The 23,156-nt window shown below is 36.8% G+C and overlaps 1 protein-coding gene across 1 annotated transcript in view; it reads right to left on the bottom strand.

Moving 5' to 3' along the window:
• Nucleotides 1–9,147, bottom strand: part of ZNF782 (zinc finger protein 782) — a 55,927-nt gene extending 46,780 nt beyond the window's left edge. The window contains 3 exon segments of the mRNA XM_029203443.1: nucleotides 429–555; nucleotides 6,793–6,843; nucleotides 9,040–9,147. Of these exon segments, the coding sequence (XP_029059276.1) occupies nucleotides 429–555; nucleotides 6,793–6,807 (142 nt within the window). The 5' untranslated portion in view covers nucleotides 6,808–6,843; nucleotides 9,040–9,147.
• Nucleotides 9,148–23,156: the final 14,009 nt, after the last annotated feature.

Below are 23,156 nucleotides of genomic sequence, written 5' to 3'. Positions count from 1 at the left end.
CACACACACACACACACACACACACACACACACACACACACACACACGAGTCTCAAAAGCATCATGCTAAATGAAAGAAGCCAGACAAAACACAGTATATACGAATTCATTTATATAAAATTCGAAAAAAGGAAAAGCTATTGAAATAGAAAACAGATCAGTGATTGCTTGGGGTCTGAGAAGTAGGAATGAAAGGAGGGGACTCACTGCAAAGGGGTACAAGGAATTTTGGGGGGATGATGAAAATATTCCAAATCATGATTTTGATGATGGTAATCTACTGTATAATCTTTTAAAACCTATTGACTTGTACATTGAAAAGTGCTAAATTTTCGATTTAATATTCGTCAACAAAAGTGATTAACATTTAAAAAGAGAAAAAACTGAATTTGCATTCCTGAGGAAGTCACATGGTAAGGTCTGCTCACCCACTGAGACGAGGTGGCTGTAGTTCTCCAACATCACATCTCTGTACAGGGTCCTCTGAGCAGAGTCCATCTGCCACCACTCCTCCTGGGTGAACTCCACAGTCACATCCTTGAATGACACTGATGCCTGTTAACAACATATTTCTAATCAATCTGAGGGTTCAGAATTGGGACATGGAAAATATTTTTGAAAACTAACTCCTACTATGTTTACTGTTTATTTAATTTTTATTTTTTAGTGGACTATAGTTGATTTACAATGCTGTATTAGTTTCAGGTGTACAGCAAAGTGATTCAGTTATGCATATACATATATCTATTCTTTTTCAAATTCCTTTCCCATTTATGTTATTACAGAATATTGAGCAGAGTTCCCTGTGCTACACAGTAGGTTCTTGTTGGTTATCTATTTTAAATATACTAGTGTGTATCTGTCAATCCTAAACTCCCAATTTATCCCTCCCTCCCCACCTTTCCATCCATGTTGCTGCAAATGGCATTATTTCATTCTTTTTAATGGCTGAATAGTATTCCATTGTATGTATGTGTATATATATATATACCACATCTTCTTTATCAGTTCATTTGTTGATGGACATTTAGGTTGCTTCCTTGCCTTGGCTATTGTAAACAGTGCTGCAATGAACACTGGGGTGCATGTATACTTTCGAACCATGGTTTTCTCCAGATATATTTTTACTGTTCAGAGTTTAAAACAAAATGCTATAAAAGATGACTAACTCTGCCTTTGCTCTATGGCAGGGTATCTTCAATTTGGCACTACTGACACTCTGGACCAGATAATGCTATTTTTGTGGAAGACTGCCCTGTGTATTTTAGGATATTTACCAGTATCCCTGTTTTCTACTGATTAGATATCAATAGCATTCCCAATCATGACAATCAAAAATATCTCCAAATACTTCCAAATGTCTCCTGGGAAGCAAAATCACCCCTAGTTAGGAACCATCGTTCTATATGAATAGTGGACAATATCTTCAGCGACAAAACAAAATACCCAGTTTAAGAGATGACCTATACTAAGGCAAAGCAACAGCGATAAAGAATGGGAAATTAATACACAGAGATGCTGCACAAGCAAGTGGGTAGATGCTGATGCCATACACAGAGACTGGAAGAATAAGTAAGAATCAGAGGCTGGGTCACAGGGAGCAGATGTTGTTCAACTGCACTCAAAACACCCGTGGAACATATGGAATTATTTATTTCATCGTTGGCTGCAAGATTCTGGAACGGAGAAGGGAAATCTAAAATGAAAATAAGGATCTAGGAGACAGTCATTAAGATGGTAACTTAAGTCATCAGGGAAAAAGGGCTGGTTCAGAAAGGACACAGAAACTTTAGGAAAGAAAAGGAGCAAGTACAAAATTCAAGGGAATAGCAAAATTTGAAAGGCAGGTAGAAAGATAGGCCAGGAAGGCTGAGAAAGAATTTCTAAGTGGTAGAAAGAGAAAACAGAAAGATTAGAGTACCAGAAATTAAGAGACGAGAGAATTACAAGCAAAAATTATTTCTCTAGTTCAAGGGAATAAACTGAACACACACATTTACATCCCCTGCCTCCAAAAACACATTCAGGTAAAATAAAAAGCTTTTATATCTATAAAAGTATGACAAAAGAGGAATTCAGAGAAACGTCCCAGCACAAGGCCAGAATTTTGAACAAATTCTGGAAGATAGAGGGTAAGGTAGTATTGATTAAAAAAATAGAACAATATTGCCCACAATCTAATATAAATGTAGAAGTGGGTAAAAGGAACAGGGCACTGGTGAAAGCCCAGAAAGACGTCCAAGCTTAAAATGAAGAAACTGTGTAGTAGGAGAAATGATAAACAGAGTCAATTTCCTATTTGAATACAGGTGACATCATTTAAATGAGTGAGAAATGGCTAGATACAAATGTCATCAGAATAACTAGATGGCCATCTGGGAAAAGACTGATCTATATCTCACACCACAGAGCAGGATAAAATTAAAATGTATTCGAGATTTAACTGTAAAAAATAAAATCATACTCTAAAAGACTACACAGAGCAATTCTTTTATAAGGTCAGAGTGGGAAATGCCCAACTATGACTAAAAATCCAGGAAGCATAAAAGAAAAAACTGCTAAACTTGACAACATAAAAATCAAATGCCTTCGAAAGACCCTGAATAGCCAAAGCAATTTTGAGAAAGAAGAACTGAGCTGGAGGTATCATGCTCTCTGACTTCAAACTATACTACAAAACTACAGTCGTCAAAACACTATGATACTGGCACAAAAACAGACATACAGATCAATGGAACAGGATAGAAAGCCCAGAAATAAACCTACACACTTATGGTCAACTAATCTATGACAAAGGAGGCAAGAATATACAAGGGAGAAAAGACAGTCTCTTTAACAAGTGGTGCTGGTAGAATTCGACAGCTACATGTAAAATAATGAAATTAGAACATTCTCTAACACCATACACAAAAATAAAATGATTTAAGATCTAAATGTAAGACCAAATACTATAAAACTCCTAGAGGAAAACACAGGCAGAACACTCTTTGACATAAATCACAGCAATATTTTTCTGGATCTGTCTCCTACAGTAATGTAAATAAAAACAAAAATAAATAAATGGGACCTAACTAAACTTAAGAGCTTTTGCACAGCATAGGAAACCATGAACAAAATGAAAAGACAACCTACAGACTGGGAGAAAATATTTGCAAATGATGCTACTGACAAGGAATTAATTTCCAAAATATACAAACAGCTCAAACCAAACAACCTAATGGGCAGAAGACCTAAACAGACATTTCTCCAAAGAAGACATACAGATGGCTAACAGGCATATGAAAAGGTGCTCAATATCACTAATTATTATAGAAATGCAAATCAAAACTACAATGAGGTATCACCTCACACCAGTCAGAATAGCTATCATCAAAATATCTACAAATCACAAATGCTGGAGAGGGTGTGGAGAAAAGGGAACCCTTCTACACTGTTGGTGGGAATGTAAATTAGTGCAGCCACTATGGAGAACAGTACGGAGGTTCCTTAAAAAACTAAAAATAGAGCTACCATATGATCTTGCAATCCCAATCCTGGGCATATATCTGGAGGAAACCATACTTCGAAAAGATACATGCACCCCAATGTTCATTGCAGCATTTTACAATAGCCAAGACATGGAAGCAACCTAAATTTCCATCAACCAATGAATGGACAAAGATGTGGTGTGTATATATCTACATATATCTATATATATGCAATGGAATATTACTCAGCCACAAAAAAGAATGAAATCATGCCATTTGCAGTGACATGGATGGACCTAGAGATTATCATAAGAAGAAAGACAAATATTATATAATATCACTTATATGTGTAATCTAAAAAGATGATACAAATGAACTTACTTACAGAAGAGATATAAACTCAAAGACGTAAAAAACAACTTATGGTTATCAAACGGCAAAGGGGGGGAGGGATAAATTAGGAATTTGGGATTAACATATACATACCACAATATATAAAACAGATAACCAACAAGGACCTACTGTATAGCACAGGGAGCTATACTCAATATCTTGTAATAACCTATAACGGAAAAGAATCTGATAAAGAATATATATACCGTATATATATGTATATGTATATATATGTATATACATTTGTATAACTGAATCACTTTGCTGTATACCTGAAACTAACACAACATTGTAAATCAACTATATTTCAATATGTTTTTTTAAATGCCAAAAAAGTTCACCACAGTTAAAAACAAAAAACAAATGCCTTTATGGCAAAAATTTAAAAAACATGAGCAAGGCAAAAATATGAAAAACTAGGAAAATTGTGCAATTTATATCACTGAAAAATGGCTATAAAGATATATTGGATATATTAATTAAAATCAGCACATCAACAGGAAAACAGTAAGAAATAAACAGTTCAATAAAAAATATAGATGAATTACAAACAAAAAAGATGTTCTACCTCACTCATGAGAAGAGGAAAGCTTGTAAAACTAAACTTGAGTTATCATTTTTAATCACATTAGTAAAAATTCAAAAAGTTTGATGGCACACTCTATTTGTAAGGTTGTGGAGAAGAAACACACACTCCTAGACTGTTGGCTCTACCTTAAATTACCTTCAGAATCTGACCACTTGAAAGCAACTAACACCCTTAAATGATCATCATTTATTGCTAGGATTACAGAAATAGCCTCCTATATTGTTCCTGCTTTCACTACTACCCCACTAGAGTTTATCTTCAAAATGTAGAGTTATTCTTTTAAACTGTAAGTGAAAACTATCCTTTTGACTCAAAAGAATAAAAATGAAAACCCTCAAAACCCCACATTGCGAGAGATAATGTGTTAATGTATTGGAAGACATTTTGATCAAGATGTTAATTCTCCCCAAATTGATCGATATTACAGATTCTATAGTCAGTGCAGTCAAAATCAAAATCTCAGCAGGCTTTCCTGAGATAGACAAGCCAATTTTCAAAACTTTCTATAGAGAAGCAAAGTACCTAGAACCTCCAAAACACTCCTAAAAAAGAACCAAGTTGAAAGACACATATTATCTGATTTCAAGAGTTACTATAAAGAGACACTCATCAAGGCAACGTGGTATTAGCAAAAGGATTAAGGTCATCAGATGTTAACAGAGTCCACATAGATATAGAGAATAGACTTGTGGTTGCCAAGGGGGAGGAGGGGTGGGGGGCAGAAGGATTGGGAGTTTGAGATTAGCAGATGCAAGCTTTATATATAGGATGGATAAATAACAAGGTCCTACTGTATAGCACAGGGTACTATATTCAATATCCTGTGATAAACCATAATGAAAATACAAAAAAGAATGTATATATATGTTTAACTGTGTCACTTTGCTGTACAGCAGAAATTAACACAACATTGTAAATCAACTATACTTCAATAAAATTTTTTAAAAAATAAAAAAAAGAAGCGAACAGAATCCAGAAACAGACCCAAACATAGGTTGCTAGTTGATTTCCCTCAGAGATGCCAATGCAATTCAATGGAGAAAGGATACTCTTGTCAACAAATGGTGCTGACAGCTGGGTATGCAAAGGTAGAAAGCGCAAACATGGCAAGTGCACGTTCCTCTACTCCCAATTCCTCTATTCTATTCTGCCAGCACAGAATACTAAGACCCTCAGACACAGAAATTCTTAGTTTTAGATTGGGCCAACGAGAACATACTTTGTCCTTTTCTGATTGGCAAGCTTTATACTGAAATAAAATTTTAAAGTTGATCAAAAAAGGAAATTATTGATATAACATAGATTTTGAAATCCTAAGAGAATACTATCAACAAGCTCATGAAAATATATTTAAAAACATAAATAGGGACTTCACTGGTGGTCTAGTGGGTAATACTCTGTGCTCCCAATGCAGGGGGCCCAGGTTCAATCCCTGGTTGGGGAACTAGATCCAATCCCGTATGCATGCTGCAACTAAGACTCTGCGTGCCACAACTAAGAGTCCGCATACCACAACTAAAGATCCTGCATGCCACAACAAAGATCCAGTGTGTCACAACTAAGGCCCTTCAGAGCCAAAATTTAAAAATAAATAAATAAACAATTTTCTATGAAAATGTAATGAGGAAAGTTACACTAAAAAACACCATACAAATCCATCATAGACTTATGACCAATAAATTAATCAAAATCTTCATGCAAAAAGTCTTCATAAGGCCCTAATTTATAGGTGAGTTTAACAAAATCTACATGTAACACAATTTTCTCATCTAAATTATTATTAAAGAAAAGGAGCAGGAAAATGTCCCATTTCCTTTTATGAGACTATGACCATGATACCATAATTGGACACAGAAACAAGAAAGCATAGTCTAATCCAAGTTGTGGATACAAAAATAAAAATCCTAAATACAGTATTAGCAAAAAGTCCTAGGAAGATATGTAAGAAGCAACTTACCACACTTATTAGCAATTAGGGTCTACACAGGGATTTAAGTTAACATTAGAAAATCCATTATACTGTTTACAGTATTTATAGATTAAAGGAAATAAGCTATAGCTTTGCTCCAATAGATACACAAAATGTAATCAATGTAATTTAATGCACATTCATGACTAATGTGAAATCTTAACAAACAGATATCTGGAGGCAACCTTCTTACCCTGACAAAGGTAACCTACCAAAAGCTGACAGCAAACATCACAATTAATAGTAAAATAGTGTATATTATCCCTCAAGATTGACTTGATCTATTTTTATTTCTTTTTCCATTTAATGCATGGATGCTTCTTAACCTTATAAATCCACAAAAATGCAAAATGGGGAAAGAATAAAGAGCTCACCTGAGGTATGTTCATTTTCTGCTCTTGGGAGAGTAGAGAACTGTGGTTCAGCTGAGGGGACAGAAAGATGGGTGTCATGAGACATAACCTGTCTTATAGCTCCTAGATTCACTCCCCAAAATCTCAGCACCCCAGTTGGGGATCATCTTCCTTATAGGCATAGGGCCCTCTCAGCCTTGAAAAGGAACTAGAGTGATCACATACAGGTGGCACCACCTGTCTTTGTTTGACTCTGAGATGACAATGAGGATTAAATCTGCAGTTTTTAACTGAGTGAATGTAAACTCTTCTCAATCATTTTAAAAATAATGCATGTGTCCTAACACAAGTAAATAAAAACAACAGAAGATTAGCTGAATTAAATACACCAAAGGATAAGACACTATACTTTCATTAAAATTAACGTAGCAGAACAATACTCAGTATGCACCATTTATCTATTTTTCTTATTAATATTATTTACCCGCTGGTAAATACAATCTACAGAAAGCCTAATAAAAGAGATGGGATGCCTTAAGGCAGGAAATTTTAATTGTTTCAGCCGTGATATATTTGTCAAAAGGCCCTTTTGGTGACCTACCTGTGAGAGGGCGAAGTGCACTGTTTTCCTGATTCTGTCACAAACAAACTGGGTTTCCCTTGACAAGTCACTGAACTTTTCAGGCCCGATGTCTTTAAAGATTTCAAGAGAGTTAGAAATAGATGACCTTGGAAAACCCTTCACATATCATCATTCTGGGATCCTGTGAGGTCAGCATATCACTAGTGTCACATGTGGTGATAGACACACGTGACAGCAACACAGCATCTTTGGGGGGGGGCATTTAAGCGGAGTGAAGACAGCATTTCCTCCCTCTGCCTGGTTATCCCTTACCCCCAGACCTCACCCTCACAAGCTCTCCAGCAAAATGGCCTTTCCTGAATAGCCTGCCCCTGGACCAGTTCAGCTCACCTTGCTCTTCTCAAGGCTGGCCCAAACCCCCCACTGTCACATAGTCTGGTGGCTTCTGGAGATGGATGGGGTCATCACCAAGACTGGCTCATTCTGAGCAGGGAGATTAAGAACAGCTTCTGATCTTGCAAATCTAGGATCTGCTCCTTTCTGGGCTCTTCTGTCTCTGCTCTGAGGCTCTGGAACGAGGTCTAAGGTCATAGGGGTGCTCTCTTCCAGGTAAGACTCCTGTTAACAGAGACTCCCTGTTCACAGAGACTCCCTGCTTCCTACTTCACAAGGGTCACTTTGTTTCAAGGTAACTGAGTCGTGGATCCAAGAAACAATTCATTTTAGGAGCAAAAACCTAAGTCTTGGAATTCATTATAATACCAGACTTAAAAGACAGACAGCCTGACAATGCAGAAGGGGCCAGGGACCTCTGTCTGCCCCAAGTGACCTGAAGAGACACTAGAAATCCCAGAATACATTTTGACACATGGTAGGATTCCATCTACATTCACTTTCCCTTATACTTCTGGGAAGCAGCGACAGGCCTCTTTGCTAAGTGCTGTGAAGGCTACAATGTCGGTATTAGGTAGGTGTGATATTTAGACAAAGCCTGAGGCTGTAAGTAAAGCACACCTGCCCTTGAATCTAAACTCCCTCACTACTAGCTTGTGACCTGACCACACTGTTCCACCAACCTGAGCCTCGGTTTTTGTTAAAGTGGTAGTGAGAAAACATAAAGCCGTCCAATGAAAAGAATAAAGTGTCTTCCAACTATAATAGCAGTTGTCACTTACTCAGTGCTCAGTATCTGGCACTAGTCTAAATGCTTTACAAGTGATGACTTAGATCTAAGTTTCAAAACAACGCCACGAAACAGTCATCATTAGTATCATTTTCATATGAAATACCTCTTACCCAGGTTCCTTCTGTAACCCTGCTTACAGGTGACAGACCTGTAATTTACCGGGCCCTTCTGCTCCAGAGCTGGGGCTCTCATCGCAGACCCCTGGCCACCGTCAGCACTATAAATTCACTTTGCCCCCTGCCGCCGACATGGGCTTTTTTTCCCCGAGCACACGGTCCCCACACACCCAGGCCTACACTGAGCACCTGCTCTTAACCGGAGCAGCCCGACCTGTACCCCGGGAGCCCGAGGGCCGGGGTCACCCCCTACCGGCCTCCCCCAGGCTGAGGGCCCGCCCGGGCGCATACACCGGCGTTGGTGGGAGGGAGTCCCAAAGATTTTCCGCTTCCATCCCTAGGCACAAACGCACCCCTCTCAGCTGGTGCCCCCGCACACTCACCCCAGGTGCGCACCCTTCACTTTCCGAGCCGACTCCCAGCTTCCCAAACCTCCTCCCTGGAGTCTAGAGAAGACGAAAGAGGAGGCGGGGATACAGCCGCACACGCGCAGAAGCAGCCCAGAATCCCCGTCCCAGAGTGCCGCGCGGTAAAACAGAAGGATTCAAGACTACATTTCCCATAGACCTCCGCGTCCACTGCTGCGGTCACTCTTTAGGCGTTTACGCATTTTAGAAAGCTGAAGGGCGATGTCTTACAAGTATCCTGCCCAGCCTCTCAAGGATCCTGAAAAGAACGGGTTAAATATCAACTTAAATGCCAGATGCAAAGGGTGGTCCTCTATTGGCTCCCAATTGAACCAGCAGTTTTTTCATAAGTCATTTGGAGACAGTTGGGGAAACTTGAATATGGATTGGATATTGAAAATGTTAAAATTACCATTACGTAGGTAAAGTGTGAAAAATTTTGAGTTACGTAAGAAAATTGGTTTTGTAAAAAAAAAAAAGGCAGGACGACTGAGGTATTTAGTATTGAAATTAAATAGCTGTAAAATTATAATTTTGTAATTTTTCAACTTGGGACCTCTACACTGTTTCTATACAGCCAACAGACCCATTAACACCTAAGCCCCGTGCTGGCACCCCTGGAGCCCAGTGTGGAGGTTCTACTGGAGGTCAAGGCAGTGCTGCAGGTATACATGTATTGATATATAAGGAAGCTGTTAGTTTTTATGACTCAACATTGTTTTCAGATGAATTCTATTATTGTTTCAACAAATTTTGTTAATTAAATTACGTTGATCTTGGATTTCTGTGCACATAACAAGTTTGCTTGCTTTTTGCTGACATACGTAATTCTTTGTCATTCTTTAATGAATTACAAATAACAGCACAAAAATGCTGGTCAAACTGTATTAAATCAATATTACATTAAATCAATCATAATAGACTTTAACATAAATTTCACTAACGGAAAGAAAGTGGTCACTACATATGTTCATGGAACAAATATTTATTGAAAACTTGCTGTGCGATAGACATCATTCTAGACGCTGGGATAACAACATCAGATAAAAGATATTAAATTCCCTATCCCCATGGAGTTTATGATCAGGGTTGTTGTCAGGGTCACCTCAAAAAACACATGTCAATTGTCAAGAAACAAAAGGACACTTGAGTTTAATAAACGGGGGCTCCAAAAACATGGGTAGGGTTGGTGAAGTATCCTGTAACTCATGATGGTAGGGACCCATTATCACCATCAGGCTTATAGTGAGGGTAAGTAATATTACCAGAGCCTGGCAGAAAAGGCTACACTTATGAGAGCTGTGGCCTTAGGAAGAGAAACATTGTAATGGCCATTACATGGCTCTGCACAGCAAGCCAAAATTATAAATACACAAACCTCACGTGTTTTCTTCCCTCTAATGTCCTATCCTCTCTTAAGCATTTGTAAACTCTATTCAGTACCTATTCCTAGAACTTCATCCACATCTGTCTCCTCCAGACATCTTATTCCAGTCTTATTCTTGTCTAGCCCCCTTCTACCCGTCAACTCATTGAGCTTTGGACATGAATCAGTATAAATCTAACCTCAGGACACAGCTCTTCTTCACAAAGTGAACTACTAAATATACCTCCTTAAAATTTGCCCCTGGGCAGATTTCTTATCACTACACATTTGAGAATCACTCCTAAGTGAGACTGTAATTGCAGTAGCCATAACTTCCAATGATGCTACCATACATTGTAGATCCAGTTTGAAGGAGATTCAACTGGTAGATGGCACAGGTCTCCCTTAGGGACTTTTGGGGAATGATTAATTGTATATACTTGTGTTATATACTTGTGTATATACTTGTGTTAAGTTACGAGAAATTTTGTCAAAAGGACCCAGTCTCTCCTTTACTTGAAGCCTCCTGTCTATAAAGTAGGATATATCAAGGACTGAGAAAGAGGATCTGAATCCCTCTTATGATGACTTGTGTGTCCTGCCCACGAGACACAGAATTTCATATAGGTATATATGTCAAGAAGTATCTTTGTAGGGTGCCCATCTATTCTATTTCACAGACTTCATTATTGAAGAGCCACCACCACAGATGTATTCAGGTTACCACAAAAGATGGCTGCACATCAAAAAAAACTTAGAGAGTTTTAAAAAATATTTATCAGGATCTCGTTAGAGAAATACATATTTCATTGGTATGAAATGCAGCATGGGCTGCTCCTGAGTCCATCGTGGGTATACGCATATTGATAAATTTGCCCCTATCTAAACATAATTCATCCCTCCTGGTTTAATACCCCAAGGATCCACCCAAATATATGCGACCAAGTTTCTGCTTGTACTACTGAGCAAGATCATTTTTTAAAAATTGAAGTATAGTTGATTTACAATATTATATTAGTTTCAGGTATACAACATAGTGATTCGATATTTTTATAGATTATACTCCATTTAAAGTTATAAAATATTGGCTATATTCCCTGTGCTATACAACTTTGTATCTTATTTTATACCTAGTAGTTTGTACGTCTTAATCCCCTTCTCCTACATTGCCCCTCTGCTACACCTCTCCCATTAGTAACCACTAGTTAGTTCTCTGTAAGTCTGTTTTTGTTTTGTTATATTCATTCATTTACTTTTTTAGATTCCACGTATAAGTGAAAACACACAGTATTTGTTTTTCTCTGTATGACTTATTTCACTAAGCATAATACCCTCCAGGTCCATTCATGTTGTTGCAAATGGCAAAATTTCATTCTTTTTTATGGCTGAGTAGTATTCCATTGTATATATACCACATCTTCTTTATCCATTTATCTGTTGGTGGACACTTAGGTTGCTTCCATATCTTGGCTATTGTAAATAATGCTGCTATGAACATGGGGGTGCACATATCTTTTCAAATTAGTGTTTTTATTTTTTTTCAGACACATATCCAGGAGCAGAATTGTTGGATCATATAGTAGCTCTGTTTTTATTTTTTTGGGGAACAGCCATACTGTTTTCCATAGTTACTGTACCAATTTACATTCTCATCAACAGTGTATGAGGGTCCCCTTATCTCCATATCCTTGCCAACATTTATTATATGTTATCTTTTTGATGATAGTTATTTGGACAGGTGTGAGGTACTATGGTGATTGATTTGCATTTATTAGTGATGCTGAGCATCTTTTCATGTGCCTGTTGGCCATCTGTGTCTTCTTTGGAAAAATGTCTATTCAGGTCTTCTGCCCATTTTAAAATAGGGCTTTTCTTTTTATGTTGAGTTGTATGAACTCTATATTAACCCTTTATTAGAAATATAATTTGCAAATACCTTCTCTCATTCAGTAGGTTGCCTTTTTGTTTTGTTGATGGTTTCTTTGTTCAAAAGCCTTTAAGTTTGATTAGGTCCCATTTTTGCTTTTGTTTCCTTTGCTTTAGGAGACAGATCAAAAAATATATATATATTGCTAAGACTTATCTTAAAGAGTGTACTGCTGTTGTTTTCTTCTAGGATTGTTATGATTTCCAGTCCTATGTTTAGGTCTTTAATCAATTTTGGGTTTATTTTTGTATATGGTGTGAGAAAATGTTCTAATTTCAATATTTACATGTAGCTGTCCAGTTCTCCCAGCACCACTTATTGAAGAGACTGTCTTTTCCCCATTGTATATTTTTGCCCCCTTTGTCATAGAATAATTGACCATAAGTGCATGGGTTTATTTCTGAACACTCCATTTTGTTGCATTGATCTATGTGTCTGTTTTGTGCCAGTACCGTACTGTTTTGATTACTGTAGCTTGGTAGTAAAGTCTGAAGTCAGGGAGCATTATTTTAGGATTATTTGTTCTACTTCTATGAACAAGTTCATGGATATTTTATCTGTAGATTGTTTTAGGTAGTATGGACATTTTAACAATATTAATTCTTCTAATCCACAAATATTGGATATCTTTCCATTTATTTGCTTCCTATTCAGTTTCCTTCATTAATGTCTTATAGTTTCCAGAGTTAGGTCTTTGACCTCCTTGGTTAAGTTTATGCCTAAGATATATTATTCATTTTGATGAAATTGTTAATAGGAATGCTTTTTTGCTTTCTCTTCCTGATAGTTCAATATTAGTGTACAGAAAGCAACAGATTTCTGTACATTGATCTTGTATCCTGCAACTTTTCTAAATTTATTTATTAGTTCTAGTAGTTTTTTTGGTAGAAACTTCAGGGCTTTCTAAATATAGTATCATGTCATCTGCAAATAGTGATAGTTTTCTTCCCTTCTAATTTGAATACCTTTTATTACCTTTTCTTGCCTGATTGCTGTGGCTAGGACTTCCAACACTATGTTAAATAGAAGTGTCGAGTGGGCATTCCTTCTTATTCCTGATTTTAGAAGAAAAGTTTTCAGTTTTTCACCACTGAGTATTATGCTAGCTGTGAGCTTGTCATATATGGCCTTTATTATGTTGAGATATGTTCCCTCTATACCAATTTGTTTAGAGTTTATAATGAATGAGTGTTGAATTTCATCAAATGCTTTTTCTCCATCTATTGAGATGATCATGTGATTTAGATCCTTTTTTTTTAATATAGTGTATCACATTGGTTGATCTGCACATATTGAACCATCTTTGTATCCCTGGAATAAATTCCTCTTGATCATGGTGTATGATCCTTTTAATGTATTGTCGAATTTGGTTTGCTAATATTTCATTTTGCATCTATGTTCATCAATGATATTGACCTGTAATTTTCTTTTTTGTCTGGTTTTGGTGTCAGAGTAATTGTGGCCTCATAGAATGAGTTTGGGAATGTTCCTTCCTCTACAACTTTTTTTTTTTTTTGTGGTATGCAGGCCTCTCACTGTTGTGGCCTCTCCCGTTGTGGAGCACAGGCTCCGGACGCACAGGCTCAGTGGCCACGGCTCATGGGTCCAGCCGCTCCTCGGCATGTGGGATCTTCCTGGACTGGGGCACGAACCCGTGTCCCCTGCATCGGCAGGTGGACTCTCAACCACTGCACCACCAGGGAAGCCCCCTCTTCAACTTTTTGGAATAGTTTGAGAAGGATAGGTATTCACTCTTATTTTATGTTTGGTAGAAGTCCCCTGTGAAGCTGTTCTGTCCTGGAATTTTGTTTTTTTGGGGAGTTTTTTGATTACTGATTTAATTTCAGTACTAGCAATCAGTCTGATCAGATTATCTATTTCTTCCTGATTCAGTCTTGGAAGATTGTATGTTTCTACGAATTTATCCATTTCTTCCAGGTTGTCCAATTTATTGGCATATAACTGTTTGTAGTATCCTTAGGATTTTTTTTTTGTATTTTTGTGATATTGGTTTCATTTCTTATTTTGTTTATTTGGGTCCTCTCTCTTATTTTCTTAATGAGATTGGATAAAGGCTCATCTATTTTTTTAGCTTTTTAAAAAACCAAAAAACAACACTTGGCTTCATTGATCTTTTCTGTTGTTGTCGTTATTTTTTTTGTCTCTGTTTTATTTATTTCTGCTATGATCATTATTATTTCCTTCCTTCTCCTGACTTTGGGCTTTTTTCTTCTTTTTCTAATTCGTTTAGATGGTAGCTTAGGTTGTTTATTCGATATTTTTCTTATTTCTTGAGGTAAGCCTGTATTGCTATAAACTTCCCTCTTAGAAGTGCTTCTGGAAAGTTGCATTTAATTTTCATTTGTCTCAAGATATTTTCTGATTTGCTCTTTGTTTGTTGACCCATTGGTTTTTTAATAGCATGTTGTCTAATCTCCATGTGTTTATGTTTTTTCCACTTTTCATCCTGTAACTGATTTCTAGTTTCATACCGTTGTAGTCAGAAATGATGTTTGGTAAAATTTCTATCTTCTTTAATTTGTTGAGACTTGTTTTGTGGCCTATCATGGGATCTATCCTGGAGAATGTTCCACATGCATTTGAAAATATTGTGTATTATGTTTTTATTGGGGATTGAATGTCCTGTAGATATCTATTAATTCCAACTGGTCTAATATGTCATTTAAGGCCAATGTTTCTGTATTGAATTTCTGTCTGTATGATCTGTTCAGTGATGTAAGTTGGTGTTAAATTCCCCTACTATTATCGTATTATTGTAAATTTCTCCTTTTTATGTCTGTTAATATTTGCTTTATATATTTAGGTGTTCCTATATTAGGTGCACATATGTTTACAAATATTATAACTTCTTCTTGTATTGATCCCTGTATCATTAAATAATGCCTTTCTGGGCTTCCCTGGTGGTGCTGTGGTTGGGAATCTGCCTGCCAATGCAGGGGACACGGGTTTGATCCCTGGCCCGGGAAGATTCCACATGCCGCCGAGCAACTAAGCCCAGGTGCCACAACTACTGAGCCTGCACTCTAGAGCCCGTGTGTCACAACAACTGAAGCCCAGATGCCTAGAGCCCATGCTCTGCAACAAGAGAAGCCACGACAATGAGAAGCCCGCGCACCACTCGCTGCAACTAGAGAAAGCCCGCGTACAGCAAAGAAGACCCAACACAGCCAAAAATAAAAACAAATAAATAAATTTATTTAAAATATAATGCTCTTCTTTGTCTTTTGTAATAGACTTTTTTTTTAAAGTCTACTTTATCTTATATGTGTATTGCTACTCCTGCTTTCTTGTCATTTCAATTTGCATGAGATAGCTTTTCCCATCCCCTCACTTCCAATCTTTGTGTGTCTTTAGCTCTAAAGTGAGTCTCTTATAGGCAGCATGTAGATGGATTTTGGTTTTTTCATCCAATCAGCTACCCTATGTATTTTGATTGCAGCATTTAGTATTGAGAAAGATCTTGAGTTCCTTTTGTGTGTTTTTTTTTCTGGATTAGACCTTGCAATTTTCCCTCCAAGCATAGTTGGTTTTTGCAATTCCCACTATGCACCTGGAGTCAGTAAGGGAGGTTGTACAGGCAGACCCTGAGGAGAGTGTGCACTCTCCTAGAAGAGGATCACTCCTTAGTATTAGGTGAGAAAGAAATGAGAGCGCCACTGTTAGAAGTCAGTTAATCACTTCTTTTTCATATCTGCTAACAAACAGTAACTTTTAGTCAACCTTAGAGGCCTTAAAATTTCAGAGAGCATTTCAGGTACAACAGGCCTGAACTGCCTCACAAGCTTCAAGTGTCTAATTTGCCAGGTAAGGTGTACAGAGCAGAGAATATCTGCTCTGACCAACTAGTAGCAGATGCTTGGCCATATCCTTCTCCTCTGATAATAACATTAGGCTTCCTGGATGCTTGGTAAATCTGCCTAAGTGAGTATCTTCACCTTGATCTTGACCTCACATTGAGTCCATCCTAGTAGGGTTTGGGGGAGAAGGTGTATTTATTTGGCATCCATCCTCCTATGCATAGAATTTTATAAAAGATTCAGAAGTATAATGTCCCTCTTGAAGATATTCTTGTATTCAAGCCTTATCAGAATGAATACTTAAAATAATTTCCATCTATTGAGAGCCCAAATATATTGGATCACTTTTGAAACTGTTCAGTCACTTCCATCTAGGAATTGTCCCCCTCCATTTTGGTCACTATAGGTTAGCTTTGTATTTTCTAGTGTTTCATGCAGAAGGAATCATATGGTGCATACTCTTCTGTATGTCTTTTTTTTTTCCACTCAGGATAATGATTTTGAGATTTATCTAATAGTTGTGTACCAGCAATGTAGAAACTGTCTCACATGGGGAGAAACAACTGCTTATGAGATCAAGGTGTACTCATCATGCTCAATGTATTCAGGCTATATCTGAATCCAAAGACATGTACTCATTCCAATTTCAAGGTCCCTAGACTTTTACACTAAATGTATCAAGTTTCATCTAATATACTTCCTCAAATTGTGAATCCAATTGTTATTGTTATTTTTTGAAGAATAATGGCCCAAACTTCCTAACTTTGATGAAAAATGTTAATTTACTCATCCAAGAAGCTTAATGAATCCTAAGTAGGATAAATACACAGAGTTGTGTACCCAGACACACTGTAGTCAAAATGTTGAAAGCCACACACAAAGAGAAAAATCTTAAAAGTAGAAAGAGAAAAACAACTTAATACGTACTGGAGAGCATCACTATAAATAAAAGCCTAGCTTATCACCAGAGAAAATGGACTCAAGAAGGCAGTGGAATAACATATTCAAAATACTGAGAGAAAAACTGCTAATGAAGAATTTTTTATCCAGCAAAACTATCCACCAGTTATAAAGGTGAAATAAGGACATTTCTGAATTTAAAAAGGCTGGGAGAATTCCTTGCTATCAGAACTGATTTATGAGAAATACTAAAGTAAATTCTTCGGGCTAGAAGAAAATGACATTAGACACTAGCACAGATCAACTGGAAGAAATGAAAAGTACCAGGAGTAATAAATATCTAGATTAAGAATAAAAGAATTTATAAATATATTTTCTCATTTCTTCTATTAAATTCTTTAAAATGCATAAGATTGTATAAATAAATAATATAACACTGTATTGTTGGTTTGTAAGGCATATAGATGTAATATATGTTAAAACAATTACTCAAGAAGGGAAAAGAATAGAGTTACATTGTAGAAAACATTCTATGTTTCATGGGAATTCAGTTAATATTAATTTCAAATAGACTGCAATAAGTTAAGATGTATATTGGAATACGAAGTTCAGACACTAGGAAAATAATTCAAAAATGTAGTAAAAATCAATAAAAGAATTAAAATAATTTACTAAAATATTTTACACAAGTCATTAAAGGGAGAACAGAAGAACAAAGAAGACTGAAAACAGAAAACAAATAGCAAAATGGCAAATGTAACTCTGACCCTATCAATAACTGCACTAAATGTAAATAGTCTAAACAACTCAATTAGAAAATGGAGATTGACAAAATGGATAATACAGCAAGATCCAACTATAAACAAGCTACAAAAGACATATCTTAGATTTAAAGACACATATTCATTGAAAGTAGAAGGATGGGAAAGATATGTTATGCAAGTAGTAACCTGCTGACGTGGTTGTATTAATACTAGACAAGGTAGATTTTAAAACAAGAAATATTACTAGAGATAAAGAGGGACAAATCCAAATGATAAAATGTCAATAATATCATAAATGTATAGAAATATAATAACAGAACTTCAAAGTACATGAAGCAATATCTGATAGAAATGAAAGGAGAAATAGACAATACAACAATAATAGTTGGGAATTTCAATTTCCTAATGTCCAAAAATAATAGAAAAAAAATGAAACAAAATCAGCAAGGTTATAGAAGAAAGATCTGAAAAACACTATCAACCAAAGTAATTTAAGTGACATATATAAAATGCTCCATTCAATAAATACAGAATACACGTTCTTTTCAACAGCACATGGAACATTCTCTAGGATAGATCGTGTATTCAGCCATAAACAAATATCAATAAATTAAACAGGAATGAAATAATATAGATATGTTCTCCAACCACAGTGGAATGTGAAATATCAAGAACAGAGTATATCTGGGATATCCACAAATATTTGGAAATTAAATGACACATGTCTGAATAACACATAAGTCAAAAAATAAATTGGAAGGAAAATTAGAAAGTATTTTGAAGTAAATGAAAATTTTAAATAGTATATCAAAATGTATAGGATGTGCCTAAAGCAGTGCTTAGAAAGAAATTTATACTGTTAAACACCTGTAGTGGAAGAGAAGTCTCATATCAATAACCTAGGTTTCAACCTCAAGACACTAAAAAAGAAGAAACCATGCAAAAGAAAGGAAATAATAAAGGTTAGAACACATATCAACAAAATATAAAACACAAAAATTAATAAAACCAGAATTTTGTCAATCTGGCTCTTTAAAAGATCAACAAAATTGACAATCCTTTAGCTGGCATTCCAAGCAAGAATTTACCAAAACAAGAAATTTAGATACAGAAATTAAAGGAGTATGAGAGAATATTATGAACAACTTTATGCCACAAATTAGACATTTTATAAGATACAAATTCTTAGATCCAAATTTCCAAAACTGACTCAAAAAGAAATAGAAAATCTCAATACATCTATAACAAATAATAAAATTAAATTAGTAATTAAAATCCTTTCAGGAAATAAAAGCCCAGATTCAGATGACTCAACTGGTGAATTCCACTGAATATTAAAGGAAGAAATAATCTGAATCCCTCACCATCTATTCCAGAAAATGTAGAAAAGAGAGAGCATGTCTCACATCATTCTATTAGGCCAGTTTCATCTTGATATCAAAGGCAAATGAAGACATCACATGCAAAGAAAAGACTGATATCCCTCATGAATACAGATGAAAAAATCCTTAACAATATATTATTAAGCCAGAGTAATGTCACCAAGATGGTGAAGTAGGAGACTTCAGCCTCCATCCCCCAACAAAGATCAACAATTAGACATCTCTCCATGAACAAAAAGAGTGCTGGAGTCCACTTAAGAAACTTCAGCAACACAGTGGAACAAATCAATTGAAAATAACTGCACAAAAAGGGAAAGAAGAACAGCTTCATTTTGCCTACATCACCCTGTCTTCCAAGCTGGCACTGCTCAGTGCCAAGAGAAAACTCCCCAGCTAGAAACCATTCTCCTTGAAGGGAAAGGGAGAGTGGAGTGAGTGACCAGCTTCCCAGCCTTTCAGGACACACAAAAAGCACTTGATTCAGTTTTACCTTCCCAGAGACTGGCAAAGTTGAGATGTACAGAGATGGCTAGGAGCAAGGAAGAAAAGTAGGGTTTACTAATATCAACATATATTGAAAGCAACCTCAGTTCTTTGACCTCAGCAGCTTCCATCACAGAAGAAACAGCCACTTCAAACCCCCCAGATTTCACTGATTTTTGCCTCATGGGTATTCACTTTAGTAGATGCCAGCCACCTGAGTCCCTCCCTGATCCCCATCCCCATTTCCACTGGAACCTGGGACCCATGCTGGCAACCAGTCCAGGCCTCTGCAGCTGCGTGAGTATGAAGTGTCAGTATAGACCCTGGTGGCTGACCCCTACCACTTCAATCTTTGTACTTGCACACCACTGGTCTCCATTGCTGTGTGTGTACCCATAGGAAGATCTTACAGCCAAGGAAGTATGCTCCAATAGCCAAGGGCCCCACAGCTACTTGTGGGCCTGGACCCAGCCCTGTTTCCTGTCACTGGCCTACACCATTGGGCTCTTCTGCAGCTAGCCACTTCAGCTGTGCATCTGCATGCCCCTAGTCTGACCCCTGACCCTGGCCTCCACTGTCATGTGTATGCCTGTGAGGAGACTGCGCAGCCACAGGAGTGCATGCCAGAGCCCCTGTAGCTTCTTGTGGGCCTGCATCTGTCCCTCTCTTCTATAATTGACCTGCGCCACTTGGCTCACCTGAAGTTAACCTCTTGGGCTGTATATCTGTATGCCCTTGGCCTGACTCCCAACACCGGCCTCCACTGCCATGCACCTGTAGTGAGAACCAGCAGCCATGGTGGTGCATGCCAACAGCCACGGCCTCCAGAGCTTCCAGGGTGCCTGCAGTTAGCCTCGACCCTTACCCTGGCCCCCACTACTATAAGTGTGTTTGTAACTGGCTCTGACACTATGCAGGCACCCACAGCTACCCCTGCAGCTGAGCATGTATACACCACTGGCTCTGGCTACCAACATTGCCTGCCCTGGTCCCTAGATGCTGGAACTGGAGGTGCCTCTGAGTACCCTAATAGCCTTTGAAGCCTCTGTGGACTCCCTGCAGTGCTCACCAAGGATCACACAGTTGTTGATCATGCCAAGGACTCAGTGGCCTGAAAAATAGGTCGGCATGCCCTGCCAAAACTGGAACCACCACATGCCCTTGCACTTGGCACTCTGCATCACTAGATCCAGGATCACTACAAGCTCCAGGCTATCCCCACCCCTAGGTAAAGGTCTTTTCTTACCAAAGTCAGTCCATAAAGTCAGGAAGAAGTGACTGTTTATTCAAATGCACAGATACCTACACAAGCCTAGATGGATCATGAAGAATGAGGGAAACACAACTCCACCAAAAGAACACAGTAAACTTCCATTAACTGACCCCAAAGAAATGGAGATACAGGAATTGCTTGACAAAGGATTCAAATAATTCTTTTAAAGATACTCAGAGCTACAAGAGAACATAGATAGGAGATTTTTAAAAATCATGGAAACATTACTAGAACAAAAAGATGTTCAACAAAGAGAGAGAAACATAAAAAAGAACAAAACAGAAATTTTGGAACTGAGGAATACAATGTCTGAACTGAAGAAATCAATAGAAAGCTTCAACAGCAGACTGGAGTAAGTAGAAGAAGAAATTAGTCAGCTTGAAGACAGATCAATTGAAATTATCCAATCAGAGGAGCAAAACAAAAAAAGAATAAAAAGGAATGAAGAAAGCCTACAAGATTTATGAGACACAGAGAAGCAATCTACACATCATTGGAGTCCCAGAAAGAAAAGAGAGGGAGAAAAGGGTAAAAACCTTTTCTAAAGAAAAATGGCTATAAAATAAAATAAAATAAACAAGCAAAAGGAATAATGGCTGAGAACTTCCCAAACCTTGGGGAGAGAGTTGGACATCCTAGTTCATGGAGTTAATAAGTCATCTCAAATTTTCTATCAAAAATGAATTTCTCTAAAATGTATTATAATTAAACTGTCTAGAATCAAAGACAAGGAGAGAATTTTGAAAGCAGCAAAGAAAAGAAAATCTCTGTCATACAAGATAACCCCCATAAGGCTATCAGCAAATTTCTCAGCAGATACCTGGTAGGCAAGGAGAGAGTGAGATGATATACTCAAAGAGCTGAAAGAAAAAAAAAAAATGCCAACCAAGAATACTTTACCCAGAAAAGTTGTCCTTCAGGAATAAAGAAATAAAGAGAAACGGAGGGAGTTCATCACAACTAGAACTGCTTACAAGAAATGGTGGAAGCAGTTCTCCAAGCTGAAACAAAAGGTTAACTACTAACATAAAAACATATGAAAAATACATAATACACTGGTAAATGTGAGTATACAGTCATATTCAGAATACACTAATACTGTAATATGGCAGTGTTAACTACTTAACACTAATATAAAGAGTAAAGGAATAAAAGTATTAAAAATAGCTAAAGCTACAAAAATTTGTTAATGTATACACAATATAAAAAGATATAAATTGTGACATTAAAAACATAAAATGTAAAAGGGGAGGGGAATAAAAGGGTAGACTTTTTGTATGTGATCAAAATTAAGTTGTTAACAGCTAAAAATAAGCTGTTTATCTAGAAGATGTTTCAAGTAAGCAACAGAATATCCACAAAACCAAAATCTATAGTAGGTACACACAAGATAAAGAGAAAGGAATCAAGTGTACCTCTATGAAATATCAACTCACAAATGAAGAGAACAAGAGAGGAAGAAAGGAACTTTAAAACAGCCAGAAAACAATAAACAGATGGCAAGAATAAGTCCTTACCTATAAATAATTACTTTAAATGTAAATGGGTTAAATTCTAAATATAAAGGCACAGAGTAGATGAAAGATAAAAAAATTAGATCCAATTATATACTTCCTACAAGAGACTCACTTTGACTTCATGACACACACAGGCTCAAGTGAAGACATAGGAAAAGATGCCACGCAAATGCAAACTAAAAAGAGCTGTACTTTTGTCAGACAAAATAGACTTTTGTCAAAAACTGTCACAAGATATAAAGAAGGTCATTATATAATTTTAAAGAGGTCAATTTATCAAGAGGATATAATAATTATAAATATGATGCATGCATAATTGGAGCACCTATTTTAAGCAAATACTAACAGATATAAAGGGAGTAATAGAGAGCAATACAATAATAGTACGAGACTTCATTACCCCACTTTCCATAATGGATAGATCACACAGAAAGAAAATAAATAAGCACACATTTGACTTGGACTACATCTTAGACCAAATGAACCTAACAGACATATAGAGAACAGTCCATCTAACAACAATGGAATGAATACATATCCTTTTCAAGCACACATAAAACATTCTCCAAAAGAGATTATATATTAGGTCACAAAACAAATCTCAGCAAATTTATAAAGATTGAAATCATACCAAGTATTTTTTTCTGACCACAATGGTATGAA

Source organism: Monodon monoceros, unplaced genomic scaffold (genome assembly GCF_005190385.1).
Source record: "Monodon monoceros isolate NGI ecotype Baffin Bay Population unplaced genomic scaffold, NGI_Narwhal_1 Super_Scaffold_5, whole genome shotgun sequence".
Taxonomy (NCBI): Eukaryota; Metazoa; Chordata; class Mammalia; order Artiodactyla; family Monodontidae; genus Monodon; species Monodon monoceros.
This window is presented reverse-complemented; position numbering and strand designations above follow the sequence as displayed.